The sequence below is a fragment of the Oncorhynchus clarkii genome, chromosome 18 (assembly GCF_045791955.1).
Source record: "Oncorhynchus clarkii lewisi isolate Uvic-CL-2024 chromosome 18, UVic_Ocla_1.0, whole genome shotgun sequence".
In the NCBI taxonomy this organism is placed as follows: Eukaryota; Metazoa; Chordata; class Actinopteri; order Salmoniformes; family Salmonidae; genus Oncorhynchus; species Oncorhynchus clarkii.
The window spans coordinates 69,010,888-69,032,728 of NC_092164.1; the positions used below are offsets into that span (position 1 = coordinate 69,010,888).

Genomic DNA, 21,841 nt, shown 5'->3' on the forward strand with positions numbered 1-21,841 from the left:
GACAGGAAGGGTCAGGAGACACTGTGGCCCCCTCCGATGATGCCCCCGGACAGGGCCAAACAGGCAGGATATAACCCCACCCACTTTGCCAAAGCACAGCCCCCACACCACTAGAGGGATATCTTCAACCACCAACTTACCATCCTGAGGCAAGGCCGAGTATAGCCCACAAAGATCTCCGCCATGGCACAACCCAATACTTTACAAATTATGGGGGGGGGTGTAGATATATATATATTTGTGTGTGTGTGTCTGTGTGTGTATATGCAAAAAATATGAGGGGGTTGGAAATGAAACAATTACATTGATAGAAGCAAAAATCTATATGCAATATACCCCCTAAAAAAATAAAGGTGACTGGCAGGAGTGGGCAACGGACGCTGTCTACGGGTGACCTAGTTAGTTAGCTACTAGTTAGTTAGCTACTGTTGTCGCCCCGTTTCTTTTTCTGTGGAGATTATCGGCGGTTGGAATCCAACGTTATGGTGCATTACCACCTCCTGGTGTACTGGACCCCTCCTGGTGTACCGGACCCCTCCTGGTGTACCGGACCCCTCCTGGTGTACCGGACCTCTCCTGCCTGTGTACCGGACCTCTCCTGCCTGTGTACCGGACCTCTCCTGGTGTACCGGACCCCTCCTGGTGTACCGGACCTCTCCTGGTGTACCGGACCCCTCCTGGTGTACCGGACCCCTCCTGGTGTACCGGACCCCTCCTGGTGTACCGGACCCCTCCTGGTGTACCGGACCCCTCCTGGTGTACCGGACCTCTCCTGCCTGTGTACCGGACCTCTCCTGCCTGTGTACCGGACCTCTCCTGGTGTACCGGACCTCTCCTGATTTACCGGACCTCTCCTGCCTGTGTACCGGACCCCTCCTGGTGTACCGGACCCCTCCTGGTGTACCGGACCTCTCCTGCCTGTGTACCGGACCTCTCCTGCCTGTGTACCGGACCTCTCCTGCCTGTGTACCGGACCTCTCCTGCCTGTGTACCGGACCCCTCCTGGTGTACCGGACCCCTCCTGCCTGTGTACCGGACCCCTCCTGCCTGTGTACCGGACCTCTCCTGCCTGTGTACCGGACCTCTCCTGCCTGTGTACCGGACCTCTCCTGCCTGTGTACCGGACCTCTCCTGCCTGTGTACCGGACCTCTCCTGCCTATGTACCGGACCTCTCCTGCCTGTGTACCGGACTTCTCTTGGTGTACCGGACTTCTCTTGGTGTACCGGACCTCTCCTGCCTGTGTACCGGACCTCTCCTGCCTGTGTACCGGACCTCTCCTGCCTGTGTACCGGACCTCTCCTGCCTGTGTACCGGAGTCATAGCTTAGAAATGGACCAATATAAGTATTAAGAGGAACGCCCACATGCAGGAACGCCCCGAATTGCGGGCCGCAATTGTACCCTTCTTGGCTGGACTGCCTCCTCTAGAAACTAAAAGACATGAATTCCATGTTAATGATGGAGAAAGAGACTACCTATCATTGTTATTTTCTGAATTCCTCCACGTAAAATACAGTTCTCTTCATAGAAACACCAGCTAGATCAATGGTCTGAAGTTCACTAGCCATTATGTAATAACAAATCAATCACTCAAATGTAGCCTGGTAGTAACAGGTATAATTAGTGTTACTGCTGGTATCAAAGCAACTTAATAGGTCAATTGTGAACATGGTATTTGTTACGTTCCCCAGTTTGTGTTGTAGTTTGTGTATTTGCATGCGTTTTATTTCAGGAAATGGCTTCCTGAAATCCCTCAAGCAGCTGATTGGTCGACTCCAGGGCTAATTGGAGAGCTGACCCCGCCCCCTCGTCAAGACGCAGCTGTCTCCAATTACCTGTTCCTTCTGACGCTATATAAAAGCCAGTGTTCTGTTCAGGAGAGGTTTTTTTTGCTGGGAGGTCATTGCATAGGGATTTTGCTAGAGAGATTTGCTAGAGATTTGCTGGGAGGTCATTGCAGAGCGATTGTTTGTGATAGAGAGATTTGCTGGGAGTTCATTGCTGGGAAGTTGGTATGTTTTGTGAGTTTGTTGCTCAGATAGAGCTTATTTGATGTCCTTTGTTTCTTAGTTTGTTTGTGAAATTGTTTAATATTCTGTTTCATTTGTTCCCAGAGGGAAAGGGGAAGGCACCTTGGGAGTGTTTAGGCAAGAGGCCCGCGGGCATACACATACCCATAGTATATTCACTGTCTAGGCACACTAGGTAAGACCTGGGCGGACCACCCCCTGTATTTTGGTTAGGGCACCAGGTGGTGCTAAATTAGGTAAGTAGTGGGTAGGCAGATAAGATAGGAGAGGGGGGGGCTTTGAGATTTACTTTCTTTGCTTTGGTTCCGTCCAGCCCTTTTTCCCCATATTACCGTGTAAAGGAATAAAGTTGGTTGCTCCCCAGGGAACATCATGGTTTACTTATTAGGGCCGGTTGCTCCCCAGGGAACATCATGGTTTACTTACTAGGGCCGGTTGCTCCCCAGGGAACATCATGGTTTACTTACTAGGGCCGGTTGCTCCCCAGGGAACATCATGGTTTACTTACTAGGGCCGGTTGCTCCCCAGGGAACATCATGGTTTACTTACTAGGGCCGGTTGCTCCCCAGGGAACATCATGGTTTACTTACTAGGGCCGGTTGCTCCCCAGGGAACATCATGGTTTACTTACTAGGGCCGGTTGCTCCCCAGGGAACATCAGCCATCAACAACTTCTCTTCATCCACACTCTGTTCTGGGCTGTCTTCTCAATCTCCTTCCACTAATGATTTGTGTATACCTTGCTTATTATCAGTGTGTGACTTTGTCTGCCGTCCCTGCTCCCTCCAGCTGTGTACGTCCCACCTGCCCAGCCCCTCTGATGCCCCTAACCACTACCAGGCTGTGTGTCGGGCACTCTACGCCGAGACCAGAGAGCTACGCAGCTTCCTGGAGAAGATCAGGAGTGCTAAAGAGGTGAGAATGCCCCTGACTCAGCAGCAGCTGATCAGTTTGACAAAATGTGTGTTGAAGAGGCCCCTGACTCAGCAGCAGCTTGACAATGTGTGTTGGAGAGGCCCCTGACTCAGCTGCCCAGTCTGATCAACAGCTCTACCAGTAGAAGTGTTCAACTGATCAATTAGCTAGAATGATCCCATATTCTGCAGACCTGCTCAGAATATTAGCATGTCAACCAGGAATGGCAAAAGGAGTCAAAGCTGCTTGTAATCCGTTTATCCTTATTTGACCAGAAAGTTCTGTCCAGTTTTCAGACTATTCAGAATGGTTCCTTGACCAAATTATTTGGCCTACTTAATGCTAGTACTTACTGCTAGAAATAATTTTAAATTAATTGAGTCAGTAAAGATTCACACAGGAGAGTTTCAACAGATTAAGAATTCACACGGGAGAGTTATTTTGTAAGACCTGCGTAGTGGACCAGAAGACCGGCTCCTGATAGGTTAATAGCTCTGTGATATTCAGGGTTGTAGGGGAGGAATATAGTTGTAAACCCTGAAGTTAATGTTATTTTCTAGGGGATATCACTACGCTGGGACTTAGAGTACACCAGAACAATATGACATGTAAGAAAGAGAAACATTTCCCTACATATCCATTTTAAGCATTGGTCATCATCTGTTCAAGAAGCTGCCTGCTTTCTAGAGTGCTGTATACACTCACTCCATGCATGTCTATGCATATCAGTCCTTGGCACTCATTTCCATATTCCTTAGGTTGTCATGCCAATTTACTTTGGGCCACATGTGGTGAGTAAGAACACTCCAATATAACGTTTACACTCTATATATATATATGCTATATACAGGGAGTACCAGATCAATGTGGAGCTATATACAGGAAGTACCAGTACCAGATCAATGTGGAGCTATATAAAGGAAGTACCAGATCAACGTGGAGCTACATACAGGGAGTACCAGATCAATGTGGAGCTATATACAGGAAGTACCAGATAGATGTGGAGCTATATACAGGAAGTACCAGATAGATGTGGAGCTATATACAGGAAGTACCAGATAGATGTGGAGCTATATACAGGGAGTACCACTACCATATAATTTGAGGTAGATATGTACATGAAGGCAGAGCGTAGTGACTAGGCATCAGGATAGATAATAAGGTACAGTTGAAGTCAGAAGTTTACGTACACCTTAGCCAAATCCATTTAAACTCAGTTTTTCACAAATCCTGACATTTAATCCTAGGAAAAATTCCCTGTCTTAGGTCAGATAGGATCACCACTTTATTATAAGAATGTGAAATGTCAGAATAATAGTAGATTTATTTCAGCTTTTATTTCTTTCATCACATTCCCAGTGGGTCAGAAGTTTACATATACTCAATTAGTATTTGGTAGCATTGCCTTTAAATTGTTTAATTTGGGTCAAATGTTTCAGATAGCATTCCACAAGCTTCCCACAATGATTTGGGGGAATTTTGGCCCATTTCCTCCTGACAGAGCTGTTGTAACTGAGTCAGGTTTGTAGGCCTCCTTGCCCGCACACACTTTTTCAGTTCTGCCCACACATTTTCTATGGGATTGAGGTCAGTGCTTTGTGATGGCCACTCCAACACCTTGACTTTGTTGTCCTTAAGCCATTTTGCCACAATTTTGGAAGTATGCTTGGGGACATTTGGAAGACCCATATTGCTTCAATATATCCACATAATTCTCCTTCCTCATGTAGCCATCTATTTTGGGAAGTGCACCAGTCCTTCCTGCAGCAAAGCACCCCCATAACATGATGCTGCCACCCCGGTACGTCACGGTTGGGATGGTGTTCATCGGCTTGCAAGCCTCCCCCTTTTTCCTCCAAACATAACAATGGTCATTATGGACAAACAGTTCTATTTTTGTTTCATCAGACCAGAGGACATTTCTCCAAAAAGTACGATCTTTGTCCCCATGTGCAGTTGCAAACCGTAGTCTGTTTTTTTTATGGCGGTTTTGGAGCGGTGGCTTCTTTCTTGCTGAGCGGCCTTTCAGGTTATGTCGATATCGGACTCGTTTTACTGTGGATATAGATACTTTTGTACCTGTTTCCTCCAGCATCTTCACAAGGTCCTTTGCTGTTCTGGGATTGATATGCATTTTTCGCAGCCAAAGTACATTCATCTCTAGGAGACGCATCTCCTTCCTGAGCAGTATGGCGGCTGCTTGGTCCCATGGTGTTTATACCTGCGTACTATTGTTTGTACAGATGAACGTGGTACCTTCAGGCATTTGGAAATTGCTCCCAAGGATGAACCAGACTTGTGGTCTACCATTTTTTTTTCTGGGGTCTTGACTGATTTCTTTAGATTTTTCCATGATGTCAAGCGAAGAGGCACTGATTTTGAAGGCAGGCCTTGAAATACATCCACAGGTACACCTCCAATTGATTCAAATTATGTTATTTAGCCTATCAGAAGCTTCTAAAGTCATGACAGAATTTTCTGGAATTTTCCAAGCTGTTTAAAGGCTCAGTCTACTTAGTGTATGTAAACTTCTGACCCACTGGAATTGTGATACAGTGAAATAATCTGTCTGTAAACAATTGTTGGAAAAATGACTTGTGTCATGCACAAAGTAGATGTCCTAACCGACTTGACAAAACTATAGTTTGTTCACAAGAAATTTGTGGAGTGGTTAAAAAAATAGTTTTAATGACTCCAACCTAAGTGTATGTAAACTAGTTTTAATGACTCCAACCTAAGTGTATGTAAACTAGTTTTAATGACTCCAACCTAAGTGTATGTAAACTAGTTTTAATGACTCCAACCTAAGTGTATGTAAACTAGTTTTAATGACTCCAACCTAAGTGTATGTAAACTAGTTTTAATGACTCCAACCTAAGTGTATGTAAACTAGTTTTAATGACTCCAACCTAAGTGTATGTAAACTAGTTTTAATGACTCCAACCTAAGTGTATGTAAACTAGTTTTAATGACTCCAACCTAAGTGTATGTAAACTAGTTTTAATGACTCCAACCTAAGTGTATGTAAACTAGTTTTAATGACTCCAACCTAAGTGTATGTAAACTAGTTTTAATGACTCCAACCTAAGTGTATGTAAACTAGTTTTAATGACTCCAACCTAAGTGTATGTAAACTAGTTTTAATGACTCCAACCTAAGTGTATGTAAACTAGTTTTAATGACTCCAACCTAAGTGTATGTAAACTAGTTTTAATGACTCCAACCTAAGTGTATGTAAACTAGTTTTAATGACTCCAACCTAAGTGTATGTAAACTAGTTTTAATGACTCCAACCTAAGTGTATGTAAACTAGTTTTAATGACTCCAACCTAAGTGTATGTAAACTTCCGACTTCAACTGTATTTGAGTTAGACATCAGGATAGATAATAATAAGGTATTTGAGGTAGATATGTAGATGAAGGCAGGGTAAAGTGACTAGACATCAGGATAGATAATAATAAGGTATTTGAGGTAGATATGTTCATGAAGGCAGGGTAAAGAGACTAGACATCAGGATAGATAATAATAAGGTATTTGAGGTAGATATGTACATGAAGGCAGGGTAAAGAGACTAGACATCAGGATAGATAATAATAAGGTATTAGAGGTAGATATGTAGATGAAGGCAGGGTAAAGTGACATCAGGATAGATAATAATAAGGTATTAGAGGTAGATATGTACATGAAGGCAGGGTAAAGAGACTAGACATCAGGATAGATAATAATAAGGTATTTGAGGTAGATATGTAGATGAAGGCAGGGTAAAGTGACATCAGGATAGATAATAATAAGGTATTAGAGGTAGATATGTACATGAAGGCAGGGTAAAGTGACTAGACATCAGGATAGATAATAATAAGGTATTAGAGGTAGATATGTAGATGAAGGCAGGGTAAAGTGACTAGACATCAGGATAGATAATAATAAGGTATTTGAGGTAGATATGTACATGAAGGCAGGGTGAAGTGACTAGACATCAGGATAGATAATAATAAGGTATTTGAGGTAGATATGTACATGAAGGCAGGGTAAAGTGACTAGACATCAGGATAGATAATAATAAGGTATTAGAGGTAGATATGTAGATGAAGGCAGGGTAAAGTGACTAGACATCATGATAGATAATAATAAGGTATTTGAGGTAGATATGTACATGAAGGCAGGGTGAAGTGACTAGACATCAGGATAGATAATAATAAGGTATTTGAGGTAGATATGTACATGAAGGCAGGGTAAAGTGACTAGACATCAGGATAGATAATAATAAGGTATTAGAGGTAGATATGTAGATGAAGGCAGGGTAAAGTGACTAGACATCATGATAGATAATAATAAGGTATTTGAGGTAGATATGTACATGAAGGCAGGGTGAAGTGACTAGACATCAGGATAGATAATAATAAGGTATTTGAGGTAGATATGTACATGAAGGCAGGGTAAAGTGGGAGTGTCAATGTAGTGTGTCTATGATACACTGAGTGAACATAACATTAGGGACACCTGCTCTTTCCATGACATAGACTGACCAGATGAAAGCTATGATCCATTATAGATATCACCTGTTAAATCCACTTCAATCAGTGTAGATTTTAAGTCTTTAAGCAGTGCAGTTGCCGTACCATGCGGTGATGTAGCCAGTCAAGATTCTCTAAATGGTGCAGCTGTAGAACTTTGGGAGGATTCGAGGGCCCATTCCAAATCTTTTCAGCCTTCTGAGTGGGAAGAGGTGCTGCCGTGCCCTCTTCACGACTGTGTTGGTGTGTGTGGACCATGTTAAGTCTAGTGCATAACAACGCCTCAGAATATCTCCCCACAGTGTGCTAAAATCTCTCTTCCTCCTGTAGAACCTGCGGCGGATGGAGGGAGACACTCGAGAGGAACCAGTCAGAGATCTCAACGAGCTACAGAACGCTGACTGGGTAAGAGTAACCGGAACGCAGTCCACACTCTGTTTTTCAGAGGAAACTGAAGTTAGGTTGAAAGTACTGTATCCCTTTTTTTTCCTTTTTTTTTAACCTTTATTTAAGTAGGCAAGTCAGTTAAGAACAAATTCTTATTTACAATGACGGCCTAGGAACAGTGGGTTAACTGCCTGTTCAGGGGCAGAACGACAGATTTGTACCTTGTCAGCTCGGGGGTTTGAACTTGCAACCTTCCGGTTACTAGTCCAACGCTCTAACCACTAGGCTACCCTACTCTGTTTCCTTAACCCGGAAACATTATTTTTCTGAGGACACCGCGGAGAGCGATCCACAATCCTCTCTCATATCTCTTAACACAGTACACTACATGTCCAAAACTATGTGGACACCCCTTCAAATTGGTGGATTAGGCTATTTCAGCCACGCCTGTGGCTGACAGGTGTTTAAAATTGAGCACACAGCCATAGACAAGCATTGACAGTAGAATGACCTTACTGAAGAGCTCAGTGACTTTCAAGGTGGCACAGACATAGGATGCCACCTTTCCAGCATTGTCAGTTTGTTACATTTCTGCCCTGGTCAACTGTAAGTGCTGTTATTGTGAAGTGGAGACCTCTAGGACCAACTACGGCTCAGGCGCGAAGTGGTAGGCCAAACAAGCTCACGGAATGGGACCGCCGAGTGGTAGGCCACACAAGCTCACGGAATGGGACCGCCGAGTGGTAGGCCACACAAGCTCACGGAATGGGACCGGCGAGTGGTAGGCCACACAAGCTCACGGAATGGGACCGCCAAGTGGTAGGCCACACAAGCTCACGGAATGGGACCGCCGAGTGGTAGGCCACACAAGCTCACGGAATGGGACCGCCGAGTGGTAGGCCACACAAGCTCACGGAATGGGACCGCCGAGTGGTAGGCCACACAAGCTCACAGAATGGGACCGCCGAGTGGTAGGCCACACAAGCTCACAGAATGAGACAACCAAGTGCTGAAGCAGGTAGCCCTTCCCATAGGAGAGTATTTATTAGACTGGTGGAAATCTGTCTTTTGACAGACTCCAGACCAAAGGACAGATTTCCACCAGTCTAATGTCCATTGCTCATGTTTCTTGGACCAAGCAAGTCTCTTGTTCTTATTGGTGTCCTTTTAGTAGTGGTTTCTTTGCAGCAATTTGACCATGAATACCTGATTCACGCAGTCTTCTCTGAACAGTTGATGTTGAGATGTGTCTGTTACTTGAACTCTGAAGCAATTATTGCACTGCAATTTCTGAGGCTGGTAACTAATGAACTTATCCTCTCCAGCAGAGGTAACTCTGGGTCTTCCATTCCTGTGGCGGTCCTCATTAGAGCCAGTTTCATCATCAGCGCTTGATGTTTTTTTGCGACTGCACTTGAAGAAACTTTAAAAGTAATTAATTTTCCGCATTGACTGACTTATGTCTTAAAATTTCTCTTTGCTTATTTGAGCTTTTCTTGCCATAATATGGACTTGGTCTTTTACCAAACAGGGTTATCTTCTGTATACCACCCCTACCCTGTCACAACACAACTAATTGGCTCAAATGCATTAAGGAGTAAAGGAATCCCATAAATTCACTTCTAACAAGGCACAGCTGATAATTGAAATGCATTCCAGGTGACTACCTCATGAAACTGGTTGAGAGAATGCCAAGAGTGTGCAAAGCTGTCATCAAGGTGGCTACTTTGAAGAATCTCAAATAATATAAACTATATTTAGATTTGTTTAACACTTTCTTTTGTTACAACATGATTCCATATGAGTTATTTAATAGTTTTGATGTCTTCACTAGTATCTAGTAAAAAATAAAGAAAACCCCTTGAATGAGTTCTACAACTTTTGTCTGGAACAGTATATAAATAAATAAATTGTATGTTTCCTGATCTTTTTTTTGTCTCTCAGATCTAGGACAGACGCGTCAAAACAAACATCCCATTGACTCTCTGTTCCATGTGGTGAATCTGTTATTCCATGCATTTCTATTGGCTAATAGCAGTAATGCCAAATTCAATGTTTCATCCAATAATTGTTTAAATATTTTTCTTTATAGCTTTAGGGGTCCTAGGACAGACACTTTAACCTTGTTTCTTGTTTCTTGTGATTTGTTATTTTCTGCCATTTATAAACGTGTTATTCAATGTGTTGCTGTGGTCTATAGTAGTACAAGCGTATATATGCTTTTTTTATATACCTAAATGGGTCCTAAAATTCCAAATCCAATAGATAAATGATCCTTGGTATAACCATCTGAAAACAATTCACTATGTCAGTTTAGAACCCCCCCTCCCCGCCCTGGCTTAGACTCTAGAGGGTTAATACCCTCTCAATGTTGATGCTATTATCCGGGGTTGGGGTCTTTCAATTCAGGAAGTACACTGAAAGTTCAATTCCAAATATGTTTCATTGCCAAAATATGTTACTATCGATATTCCCGAACATATTTCACTTTCTTTCCCAAATGAAGCACTGGGTAGCTGCAGGAAGAGGGTTGGAGAGCCCATGGCATACAGAGTACTGGGTATCTGCAGGAAGAGGGTTGGAGAGCCCATGATATACAGAGTACTGGGTATCTGCAGGAAGAGGGTTGGAGAGCCCATGGCATACAGAGTACTGGGTATCTGCAGGAAGGGGGTTGGAGAGCCCATGGCATACAGAGTACTGGGTATCTGCAGGAAGAGGGTTGGAGAGTCCATGGCATACAGAGTATTGGTTGGAATATCACCTGTCTTGCAGCGAGAGCTCCTCAAACAGCGGTTGATGTGTGGAGTTAAATAAGTGTTATTTATTTCTCAGATGCCAAGTAGCCGACAAAACTGGACCGTTTTGCATGACAATAACCGGCTAACAAAATGTCATGACCGCCACAGCCCTAACCCTGCTTTAATCTGGTGTCCCTCAGGCTAAGTTCTGGATGCAGGTGATGGGTGACCTGCGTAACGGGGTCAAGCTGAAGAAGGTCCAGGAGAGACAGTACAGCCCTCTACTTGTAGAGTTCCAGCTCACACCTTATGAGATGCTGATGGATGACATCCGCTTCAAACGATACAAACTACGGAACGTCATGGTGAGGGACTTAAACATGAAGAATATCATCTTAAGGAAGGGGTAGATGTTCATGTTTTAGGTCAGGGATGGGCAACTCCAGTTCTCTGGGGCCTGATTGGTGGCACACTAACATGCCTGACTTCAATAATCAACTAATCATGATCTTCAGTTTAGAATGTCATAAGTTTAATCAGCTGTGTTTGTTAGGGATGGGGGGGGGGAGTGGTGGTTGGCCATCTTTGTTTTAAGTTGTGGTGATTGAGGGCCCAGTGAGGATGGGGGGGAAAGCGGTGGTTGGCCATCCTTGTTTTAAGTCGTGGTGAGGGAGGGCCCAGTGGGGATGGGGGGGGGAGGGGAGCGGTGGTTGGCCATCTTTGTTTTAAGTCGTGATGAGGGAGGGCTAGGCCCAGTGAGGATGGGGGGAAAGCGGTGGTTGGCCGTCCTTGTTTTAAGTCGTGGTGAGGGAGGGCCCAGTGAGGATGGGGGGAAAGCGGTGGTTGGCCATCCTTGTTTTAAGTCGTGGGGATGGGGGGGAGGGGAGCGGTGGTTGGCCATCTTTGTTTTAAGTCGTGGTGAGGGAGGGCTAGGCCCAGTGAGGATGGGGGGAAAGCGGTGGTTGGCCGTCCTTGTTTTAAGTCGTGGTGAGGGAGGGCCCGGTGAGGATGGGTGATGCTGAACCCCAATAGCATCTGATGTTATTCACTAGGAAGCAAACGGGGAGGGACCTGCATGAATCTGTCCAATAAAACCTTTTTTTTTTTTTTACTATGTTGTGCATTAATGAATACACCCCTGATGTATCTGAGATACCTCAGACTGCAGTGTAGAGTTCTTATTTTAGATGTTGTTATTCTTTTACCCCTTTTTATTCCCAATTTCATGATATCCAATTGTAGTTAGTCTTGTCCTATGTTTGCAACTCCCGTACGGACTCGGGAGAGGCGACAGTCGGGAGCCATGCGTCCTCCGAAACATGACCCTGCCAAGCCGCACTGATTCTTGACACACTGCTCACTTAACCCAGAAGCCAGCTGCACCAATGTGTCGGAGGAAACACCGTACAGCTGGCGACCGAAGTGGAAATGTTGTTCAATCTGGGTGTGCAAAGTTCTTAGACTAACCCAGAAAGACTCACTGCTGTAATCGCTGCCAAAGGTGCCATAGATTTTCAAGCAGAACTAAGTAAAAACTGTAACTCGGCCACTCAGTAACATTCAATGTTGTCTTGATAAGCGACTCCAGTGTAGAGTTGGCCTTGTGTTTTATGTTATTGTCCTGATGAACGGGGAATTTATCTCCCAGTGATTGTTGGAAAGTAGACTGAACCAGGTTTTCCTCTAGGATGTTGCCTGTGCTTGGCTTTATTCCGTTTCTTTTTATAAAAAAAAAACTCTAGTCCTTGCCGATGACAAGCATACCCATAACATGATGCAGCCACCACCATGCTTGAAAGTGGATAGTGGTACTCAGTGATGTGATGAATAGTGGTACTCAGTGATGTGATTGATTTTCCCAAAACATAACGCTTTGTATTCAGGACAGAAGGTTAATTTCTTTGCCAATTTTTTTTGCAGTTTTACTTCAGTGCTTTGTTTTGTCCAGTATTCCTTCTTTTCACTCTGTTAAAATCAAATCAAATTTCATTAGTCACAAGCACATATTTAGCAGATGTTATTGCAGGAGTAGCAAAATGCTTGTGTTCCTAACTCCAACAGTGCAGTATAATGTAAAAACGATTCACAACAAAACACACATCTAAAAGTAAAAGAATGGAATTAAGAAATAAGTATTAGATTGAGTAATGTCAGAGTTGCGTTGACTAAAATACAGTAGAATAGAATACAGTATATACATATGAGATGAGTAAAGCAGTATGTAAACATTATTTAAATCTTATCGAGGTGACCAGTGATTCCAAGTCTATGTTTATGGGGCAGCAACCTCTAAGGTGCAGGGTTGCATAACCGGGTAGAAGCCAGCTAGTGAAGGTTATTTTCCTGGCACCACACTCCCAGGGCCCTCAACACCTCCCTGTAGGCTGTCTCGTCATTATTGGTCATCAGGCCTACTGCTGTTGTCATCTGCAAACACCGCACCCTTGCGGGGCCCCAGTGTTGAGGTTCAGCGAAGTGGAGATGTTGTTTCCTACCTTCCCCACCTGGGGGCGGCCTGTCAGGAAGTCCAGGACCCAGTTGCACAGGGTGGTGTTCAGACCCAGGGCCCTGAGCTTAATGATGATCTTGGAGGGCACTATGGTGTTAAATGTTGAGCTATAGTCAATGAACAGCATTCTTGCATAGGTATTCCTCTTGTCCAGATGGGATAGGGCAGTGCGGTGGTGATTGCATCATCTGTGGCCCTATTGGGGCGGTAAGCAAATTGGAGTAGGTCTAGGGTATCAGGTAGGGTGGAGGTGATATGATCCTTGACTAGTCTCTCAAAGAACTTCATGATGACAGAAGTGAGTGCTACGGGGCAATAGTCATTTAGTTCAGATACCTTAGCTTTCTTTGGTACAGGAACAATGGTGGCCATCTTGAAGCAAGTGGGGAAAGCAGACTGGGATAGGGAAAGATTGAATATTTCCGTAAACACAACAGCCAGCTGGTCTGCACATGCTCTGTGCCGGCAGCCTTGCGAGGGATAGCACGCTTAAATGTCTTACTCATATCGGCCACGGGGAAGGAGTTAGTGCCACTGCGTTATCCTCAAAGCGGGTGAAGAAGGTGTTTAGCTTGTCTGGAAACAAGGCTTCGGTGTCCGTAACGTTTCTGGTTTTCCTTTTGTAGTCTGTGATTGTCTGTAGACCCTTGCCACATATGTCGCGTGTCTGAGCCGTTGAATTGCGACTCCACTTTGTCTCAGTACTGATGTTTTGCCTGTTTGATTGCCTTACGGATGGAATAACTACACCGTTTGTATTCGGCCATATTCCCAGTTACCTTGCCTTGGTTAACAGTGAACAACAGTGAAGAGGCGACTCCGGGATATTCTTTGCAACTCTGCCTAGAAGGCCAGCATCCGGGAGTCGCCTCTTCACTATTGACGTTGAGACTGGTGTTTTGCGGGTACTATTTAATGAAGCTGCCAGTTGAGGACTTGTGAGGCGTAAGTTTCTCAAACTAGACACTCTATTGTACTTGTCCTCTTGTTCAGTTGTGCACCGGGGCCTCCCACTCCTCTTTCTATTCTGGTTAGAGACAGTTTGTACTGTTCTGTGAAGGGAGTAGTACACAGCGTTGTAGGAGATTTATCCAATTTATCGCATGGAATAGCCTTCATTTCTCAGAACAAGAACAGACTGATGAGTTTCAGAAGAAAGTCTTTGTTTCTGGCCATTTTGAGGCTGTAATCGAACCCGCAAATGCTGTTGCTCCAGATACTCAACTAATCTGAAGGACAGTTTTATTGCTTCTTTAATCAGGACAACAGTTTTTAGCTGTGCAAACACAATTGCAAAAGGTTTTTGTAATGATCAATTAGCCTTTTAAAATGATAAGTTTGGATTAATTAGCTAACACAACGTGCCATTGGAACACAGGAGTGATGGTTGCTGATAATGGCCCTCTGTGCGCCTATCTAGATATTCCATTAAAAATCAGCCATTTCCAGCTACAATGGTAATTTACAACATTAACAATGTCTACACTGTATTTCGGATCAACTTGATGTTATTTTACTGGACAAAAAAGGTGCTTTTCTTTCCAAAACATGGACATTTCAAAGTGACCCCAAACTTTTGAACGGTAGTGTATGTGTACTCACTACCTGTGTGTGTGTGTGTGTGTGTGTGTGTGTGTGTGTGTACTCACTACCTTTCCTGTTCCTATGTGTTGTTACTCCAGCTCAATGGAGACATCCCTCCCAGGTTAAAGAAGAGCGCTCATGAGGTCATCCTGGACTTCATCCGCTCCAGACCACCTCTCAACCCTGTGAGTACTGACCTAGTCTCTGACCACCTCTCAACACTGTGAGTACTGACCTAGTCTCTGACCACCTCTCAACCCTGTGAGTACTGACCTAGTCTCTGACCACCTCTCAACCCTGTGAGTACTGACCTAGTATCTGACCACCTCTCAACCCTGTGAGTACTGACCTAGTCTCTGACCACCTCTCAACCCTGTGAGTACGGACCTAGTCTCTGACCACCTCTCAACCCTGGGAGTACTGACCTAGTCTCTGACCACCTCTTAACCCTGTGAGTTCTGACCACCTCTCAACCCTGTGAGTTCTGACCTAGTCTCTGACCACCTCTCAACCCTGTGAATTCTGACCTAGTCTCTGACCACCTCTCAACCTGTGAGTACTGACCTAGTCTCTGACCACCCCTCAACCCTGGGAGTACTGACCTAGTCTCTGACCACCTCTCAACCCTGTGAGTACTGCTGTGCTACGACAGACTTGATGGTGATAATGAGGAGGATGAATTGAGATGGTGGCATGTGTCTGTCAGCTCCCTATTGCTAGCGCTGAGCAATACACACTAAACCGTAATTAGTGCCCTTACTGTGACACCTTCTTGCCCCTAAGGGGATGAATCCAGTTGTATTGGATTGAACGGGAGCTGCTTCAGTACGTGTTTCACTGGTGTTGATGATCTCTCCTGATAATTCATTATCTCTGTGTGTCAGGTTGCTGCCAGGAAGCTGAAGCCCCACCCTGCGCGGCCGCGAAGTCTCCATGAGCGCCTTCTCGAGGGCATCAAACAGGAGAGGAAGCTACGGCCTGTATCACCTGACATGACCCGGCGCAATCACCTGGGTGAGCAGAACACACACACACACACAGAATGTGTTTCTCTACTGCATACTGTAGCTCCAATTCACAGTCACATGTTCATGCACAGATACAGTGCCGTAGGAAAGTATTCAGACCCCTTAACTTTTTCTACATTTTTGTTACTTTACAGCCTTATTCTAAAGTTGATTTAAAATAAAAAATTAAAGATCTCATCAATCTACACACAATACCCCCATAATGACAAAGCAAAAACAGGCTTTTGGATATTTTAGCAAATGTATTAAAAATAAACATTTGTAAATATAACAGTTCCATAACTATTCAATCAAATACTTGGAATTGCAGTGTTAAAATAGATGAAAATGAATGCACAAATTGTAAATCTCTGGTTAAGAGTGTCTGCTAAATGACTGAAACATTTCGTTTTTAGCGTTGACGTAAAGTTATTTAGTTATTCATATGGTTTGTTTTCATCTTAGCAGCAGGCACTTCTCTTTGCTGATATTCTTTAAAATTAGTCTTCCTCGAGTTGTAAATTGAGTCGTTTAGAGTTCAATCAACCGTCGGCGTATGTTGTGAAAATAAGCTTGACGTTCTTATCCGCTAATACTCAGATACATTTAAATCCTTAAGAGGATCAATGTTTGTGACAGCATACTGTACAGCTCACAGGGCAGCCATTGTTAGGGGTAATTCTGGATGTTTGGTTTCTGGATTCTGTTGGGTTGTTGTGTAATTAGTGAAGTACCTCAGGGAACTGTGGTTTTACTGCAGACATACCTTTAATGACATGGATGTCTAGATCATTTACAAATGGGTTTTCCGTATTAAAGGTATTAAAGATCCAATGTAGTCGAAAATGTGATTTTCCTGTGTTTTATATATATTTCCTCCCAGACCACTCGGTCCGCCCTCCCAGACCACTCGGTCCGCCCGCCCTCCCAGACCACTCGGTCCGCCCGCCCGCCCTCCCAGACCACTCGGTCCGCCCACCCGCCCTCCCAGACCACTCGGTCCGCCCGCCCGCCCTCCCAGACCACTCGGTCCGCCCGCCCGCCCTCCCAGACCACTCGGTCCGCCCGCCCGCCCTCCCAGACCACTCGGTCCGCCCGCCCGCCCTCCCAGACCACTCGGTCCGCCCGCCCGCCCTCCCAGACCACTCGGTCCGCCCGCCCGCCCTCCCAGACCACTCGGTCCGCCCGCCCGCCCTCCCAGACCACTCGGTCCGCCCTCCCAGACCACTCGGTCCGCCCTCCCAGACCACTCGGTCCGCCCTCCCAGACCACTCGGTCCGCCCTCCCAGACCACTCGGTCCGCCCTCCCAGACCACTCGGTCCGCCCTCCCAGACCACTCGGTCCGCCCGCACGCCCTCCCAGACCACTCTGTCCGCCCGCCCGCCCTCCCAGACCACTCGGTCCGCCCGCCCGCCCTCCCAGACCACTCGGTCCGCCCGCCCGCCCTCCCAGACCACTCGGTCCGCCCGCCCGCCCTCCCAGACCACTCGGTCCGCCCGCCCGCCCTCCCAGACCACTCGGTCCGCCCGCCCGCCCTCCCAGACCACTCGGTCCGCCCGCCCGCCCTCCCAGACCACTCGGTCCGCCCGCCCGCCCTCCCAGACCACTCGGTCCGCCCGCCCGCCCTCCCAGACCACTCGGTCCGCCCGCCCGCCCTCCCAGACCACTCGGTCCGCCCGCCCGCCCTCCCAGACCACTCGGTCCGCCCGCCCGCCCTCCCAGACCACTCGGTCCGCCCGCCCGCCCTCCCAGACCACTCGGTCCGCCCGCCCGCCCTCCCAGACCACTCGGTCCGCCCGCCCGCCCTCCCAGACCACTCGGTCCGCCCGCCCGCCCTCCCAGACCACTCGGTCCGCCCGCCCGCCCTCCCAGACCACTCGGTCCGCCCGCCCGCCCTCCCAGACCACTCGGTCCGCCCGCCCGCCCTCCCAGACCACTCGGTCCGCCCGCCCGCCCTCCCAGACCACTCGGTCCGCCCGCCCGCCCTCCCAGACCACTCGGTCCGCCCGCCCGCCCTCCCAGACCACTCGGTCCGCCCGCCCGCCCTCCCAGACCACTCGGTCCGCCCGCCCGCCCTCCCAGACCACTCGGTCCGCCCGCCCGCCCTCCCAGACCACTCGGTCCGCCCGCCCGCCCTCCCAGACCACTCGGTCCGCCCGCCCGCCCTCCCAGACCACTCGGTCCGCCCGCCCGCCCTCCCAGACCACTCGGTCCGCCCGCCCGCCCTCCCAGACCACTCGGTAACCCCCCCCCTCCCAGACCACTCGGTCCGCCCGCCCGCCCTCCCAGACCACTCGGTCCGCCCGCCCGCCCTCCCAGACCACTCGGTCCGCCCGCCCGCCCTCCCAGACCACTCGGTCCGCCCGCCCGCCCTCCCAGACCACTCGGTCCGCCCGCCCGCCCTCCCAGACCACTCGGTCCGCCCGCCCGCCCTCCCAGACCACTCGGTCCGCCCGCCCGCCCTCCCAGACCACTCGGTCCGCCCGCCCGCCCTCCCAGACCACTCGGTCCGCCCGCCCGCCCTCCCAGACCACTCGGTCCGCCCGCCCGCCCTCCCAGACCACTCGGTCCGCCCGCCCGCCCTCCCAGACCACTCGGTCCGCCCGCCCGCCCTCCCAGACCACTCGGTCCGCCCGCCCGCCCTCCCAGACCACTCGGTCCGCCCGCCCGCCCTCCCAGACCACTCGGTCCGCCCGCCCGCCCTCCCAGACCACTCGGTCCGCCCGCCCGCCCTCCCAGACCACTCGGTCCGCCCGCCCGCCCTCCCAGACCACTCGGTCCGCCCGCCCGCCCTCCCAGACCACTCGGTCCGCCCGCCCGCCCTCCCAGACCACTCGGTCCGCCCGCCCGCCCTCCCAGACCACTCGGTCCGCCCGCCCGCCCTCCCAGACCACTCGGTCCGCCCGCCCGCCCTCCCAGACCACTCGGTCCGCCCGCCCGCCCTCCCAGACCACTCGGTCCGCCCGCCCGCCCTCCCAGACCACTCGGTCCGCCCGCCCGCCCTCCCAGACCACTCGGTCCGCCCGCCCGCCCTCCCAGACCACTCGGTCCGCCCGCCCGCCCTCCCAGACCACTCGGTCCGCCCGCCCGCCCTCCCAGACCACTCGGTCCGCCCGCCCGCCCTCCCAGACCACTCGGTCCGCCCGCCCGCCCTCCCAGACCACTCGGTCCGCCCGCCCGCCCTCCCAGACCACTCGGTCCGCCCGCCCGCCCTCCCAGACCACTCGGTCCGCCCGCCCGCCCTCCCAGACCACTCGGTCCGCCCGCCCGCCCTCCCAGACCACTCGGTCCGCCCGCCCGCCCTCCCAGACCACTCGGTCCGCCCGCCCGCCCTCCCAGACCACTCGGTCCGCCCGCCCGCCCTCCCAGACCACTCGGTCCGCCCGCCCGCCCTCCCAGACCACTCGGTCCGCCCGCCCGCCCTCCCAGACCACTCGGTCCGCCCGCCCGCCCTCCCAGACCACTCGGTCCGCCCGCCCGCCCTCCCAGACCACTCGGTCCGCCCGCCCGCCCTCCCAGACCACTCGGTCCGCCCGCCCGCCCTCCCAGACCACTCGGTCCGCCCGCCCGCCCTCCCAGACCACTCGGCCCGCCCGCCCTCCCAGACCACTCGCCCCCCCCCCCCCCCCCCCCCCCAATAAAAAAGTAAGAGATAAGAATAACAAATTATTAAAGTGCAGCAGTAAATAACAATAGCGGGGCTTTATAGAGGGGGTACTGGTGTGGAGGTAATTTATGTAATATGTAGGTGGAGTTATTAAAGTGACTATGCATAGATAATGAACAGAGTAGCAGCAGTGTAAAAGAGGGGGAAGCAATGTAGATAGTCTGGGTAGCCATTTGATTAGATGTTCAGGAGTCTTATGGCTCGGGGGTAGAAGCTGTTTAGAAGCCGTACCAGGCAGTGATGCAACCCATCAGGATGCTCTCGATGGTGCAGCTGTAAAACCTTTTGAGGATCTGAGGACCCATGCCAAATCTTTTCAGTCTCCAGAGGGGGAATAGGTTTTGTCGTACCCTCTTCACGACTGTCTTGGTGTGTTTGGACCATAATAGTTTGTTGGTGATGTGGACACCAAGGAACTTGAAGCTCTTAACCTGCTCCACTGAAGCCCCGTCGATGAGAACGGGGGGTGTGCACTATCCTCCTCCTTTTCCTGTAGTACACAATAATTTCCTTTTTGTCTTGATCACATTGAGGGACAGGTTGTTGTTATGGCACCACACTGTCAGATCTCTGACCTCCCTATAGGCAGTCTCATCATTGTCGGTGATCAGGTCTACCACTGTTGTGTCGTCAACAAACTTAATTATGGTGTTGGAGTCGTGCCTGGTTGCTGCTGCCGTCATAAGAGACGGTAGCAACAACATTATGTACAAAAAAAAGTTACGAACAGCGTGAAAAAACTATCGAAATAGCACGGTTGGTTAAGAGCCGCTAAGATGGCAGCCCTCCCCTCTGGCGCCATCATTCCAATCACTTTTACTGATTCTGGGTGATGCTTGTGTCAAGTGAAATCATTATTTTTCACTGTTCCCCGCCCCCGCCTTCTCACTGCATTTCGGGTGCTGATTGAGCTCACTGGCTGACCTGACTGTAACACAGACTGATGATTAGGGAGGAATACAATGTTGAAGATGATGATGCCAGGACCATATTGAAGTTCCCTCCTATAGGAGCAGTCTAAAGTCCTGACTGTAACACAGTGTCATGTCTTTAGTATGGATTAAATGATATGACATATTATTTTATTAAATCAATTCTCTGTAATTAATATTACCTGATTTAAACTAATCATGTAAGTGTCATTAACTAGAAAGTCGGGTCACCACGGAAGAATGTTTATAGAGCTGTTGTCTTCCGAATAAACTCTTAAAGACCTGGTAATCTTTTACATCAATAGCAGTCAATATTTAATCGTCCCTTAGTCTTATCTGAATGTCGTGAAATTATTGGCACAAACCCTGGCTAACAAATTGAATCAGCGATACAACATTTGATTTATTTATTTACTAAATACCTAAATATCTAAATAATCACACAGAATTACACATACACAGAATTGATTACTAATTATGTCTTAAAAAACTGAAATGATGGCTGTTTACACAAAGAAAGGGGGTTGGGTTTGAATGAAAGAGTGGGAAGAGTGAGGGATAAAGGGATTGGGTCTCTATCAAACCTTGAGAAGCCATGCTACCGTAAATACAGAATCTTATGCAAAGGAAAATGCAAGATGTACAGTCAGCCACCAATTGTGCAAGTTCTCCCACTTAAAAAGATGAGAGGCCTGTAATTTTCATCATAGGTGCACTTCAACTATGACAGACAAAATTAGATTTTTTTTCTCCAGAAAATGACATTGTAGGATTTTTAATGAATTTATTTGCAAATTATGGTGGAAAATAAGTATTTGGTCACCTACAAACAAGCAAGATTTCTGGCTCTCACAGACCTGTAACTTCTTCTTTAAGAGGCTCCTCTGTCCTCCACTCGTTACCTGTATGAATGGCACCTGTTTGAACTTGTTATCAGTATAAAAGACACCTGTCCACAACCTCAAACAGTCACACTCCAAACTTCACTATGGCCAAGACCAAAGAGCTGTCAAAGGACACCAGAAACAAAATTGTAGACCTGCACCAGGCTGGGAAGACTGAATCTGCAATAGGTAAGCAGCTTGGTTCGAAGAAATCAACTGTGGGAGCAATTATTAGGAAATGGAAGACGTACAAGACCACTGATAATCTCCCCCGATCTGGGGATTTTTTTCTCATTTTGTCTGTCATAGTTGAAGTGTACCTACGATGAAAATTACAGGCCTCTCTCATCTTTTTAAGTGGGAGAACTTGCACAATTGGTGGCTGACTAAATACTTTTTTGCCCCACTGTATATTTACTCTGAGCTGCGCTTCGATAGATGGGTCGAAGATGGAAGGCTGGGTTGCCCAGCAGAGATCTCCCTTGTCCTTCGAATAATTTTTCTGGGCGGATACGTTGTAGTCTGTCGTCTTGTGGTAGAACGGATACGTTGTTGTACCCTGTCTTTCTTTCTCATTGTTTGTCTTTTCCAACATGTTTACAGCTGCTGCTGATAACTTGACGTCTAGGATGTATCACTTCTTTAGTGAATAAGAGTTCAAAGTTCAT

The 21,841-nt window shown here is 48.2% G+C and overlaps 1 protein-coding gene across 1 annotated transcript in view; it reads left to right on the top strand.

Annotated features, from left to right (window-relative positions):
* The window catches only part of LOC139373878 (protein spire homolog 1-like), a 107,882-nt gene that overhangs the window by 47,244 nt on the left and 38,797 nt on the right, over nt 1-21,841 (top strand). The window contains exons 4-8 of the mRNA XM_071114973.1: nt 2,821-2,946; nt 7,792-7,866; nt 10,790-10,954; nt 14,781-14,867; nt 15,567-15,696. Of these exons, the coding sequence (XP_070971074.1) occupies nt 2,821-2,946; nt 7,792-7,866; nt 10,790-10,954; nt 14,781-14,867; nt 15,567-15,696 (583 nt within the window). The remainder of the gene's footprint in view (nt 1-2,820; nt 2,947-7,791; nt 7,867-10,789; nt 10,955-14,780; nt 14,868-15,566; nt 15,697-21,841) is intronic.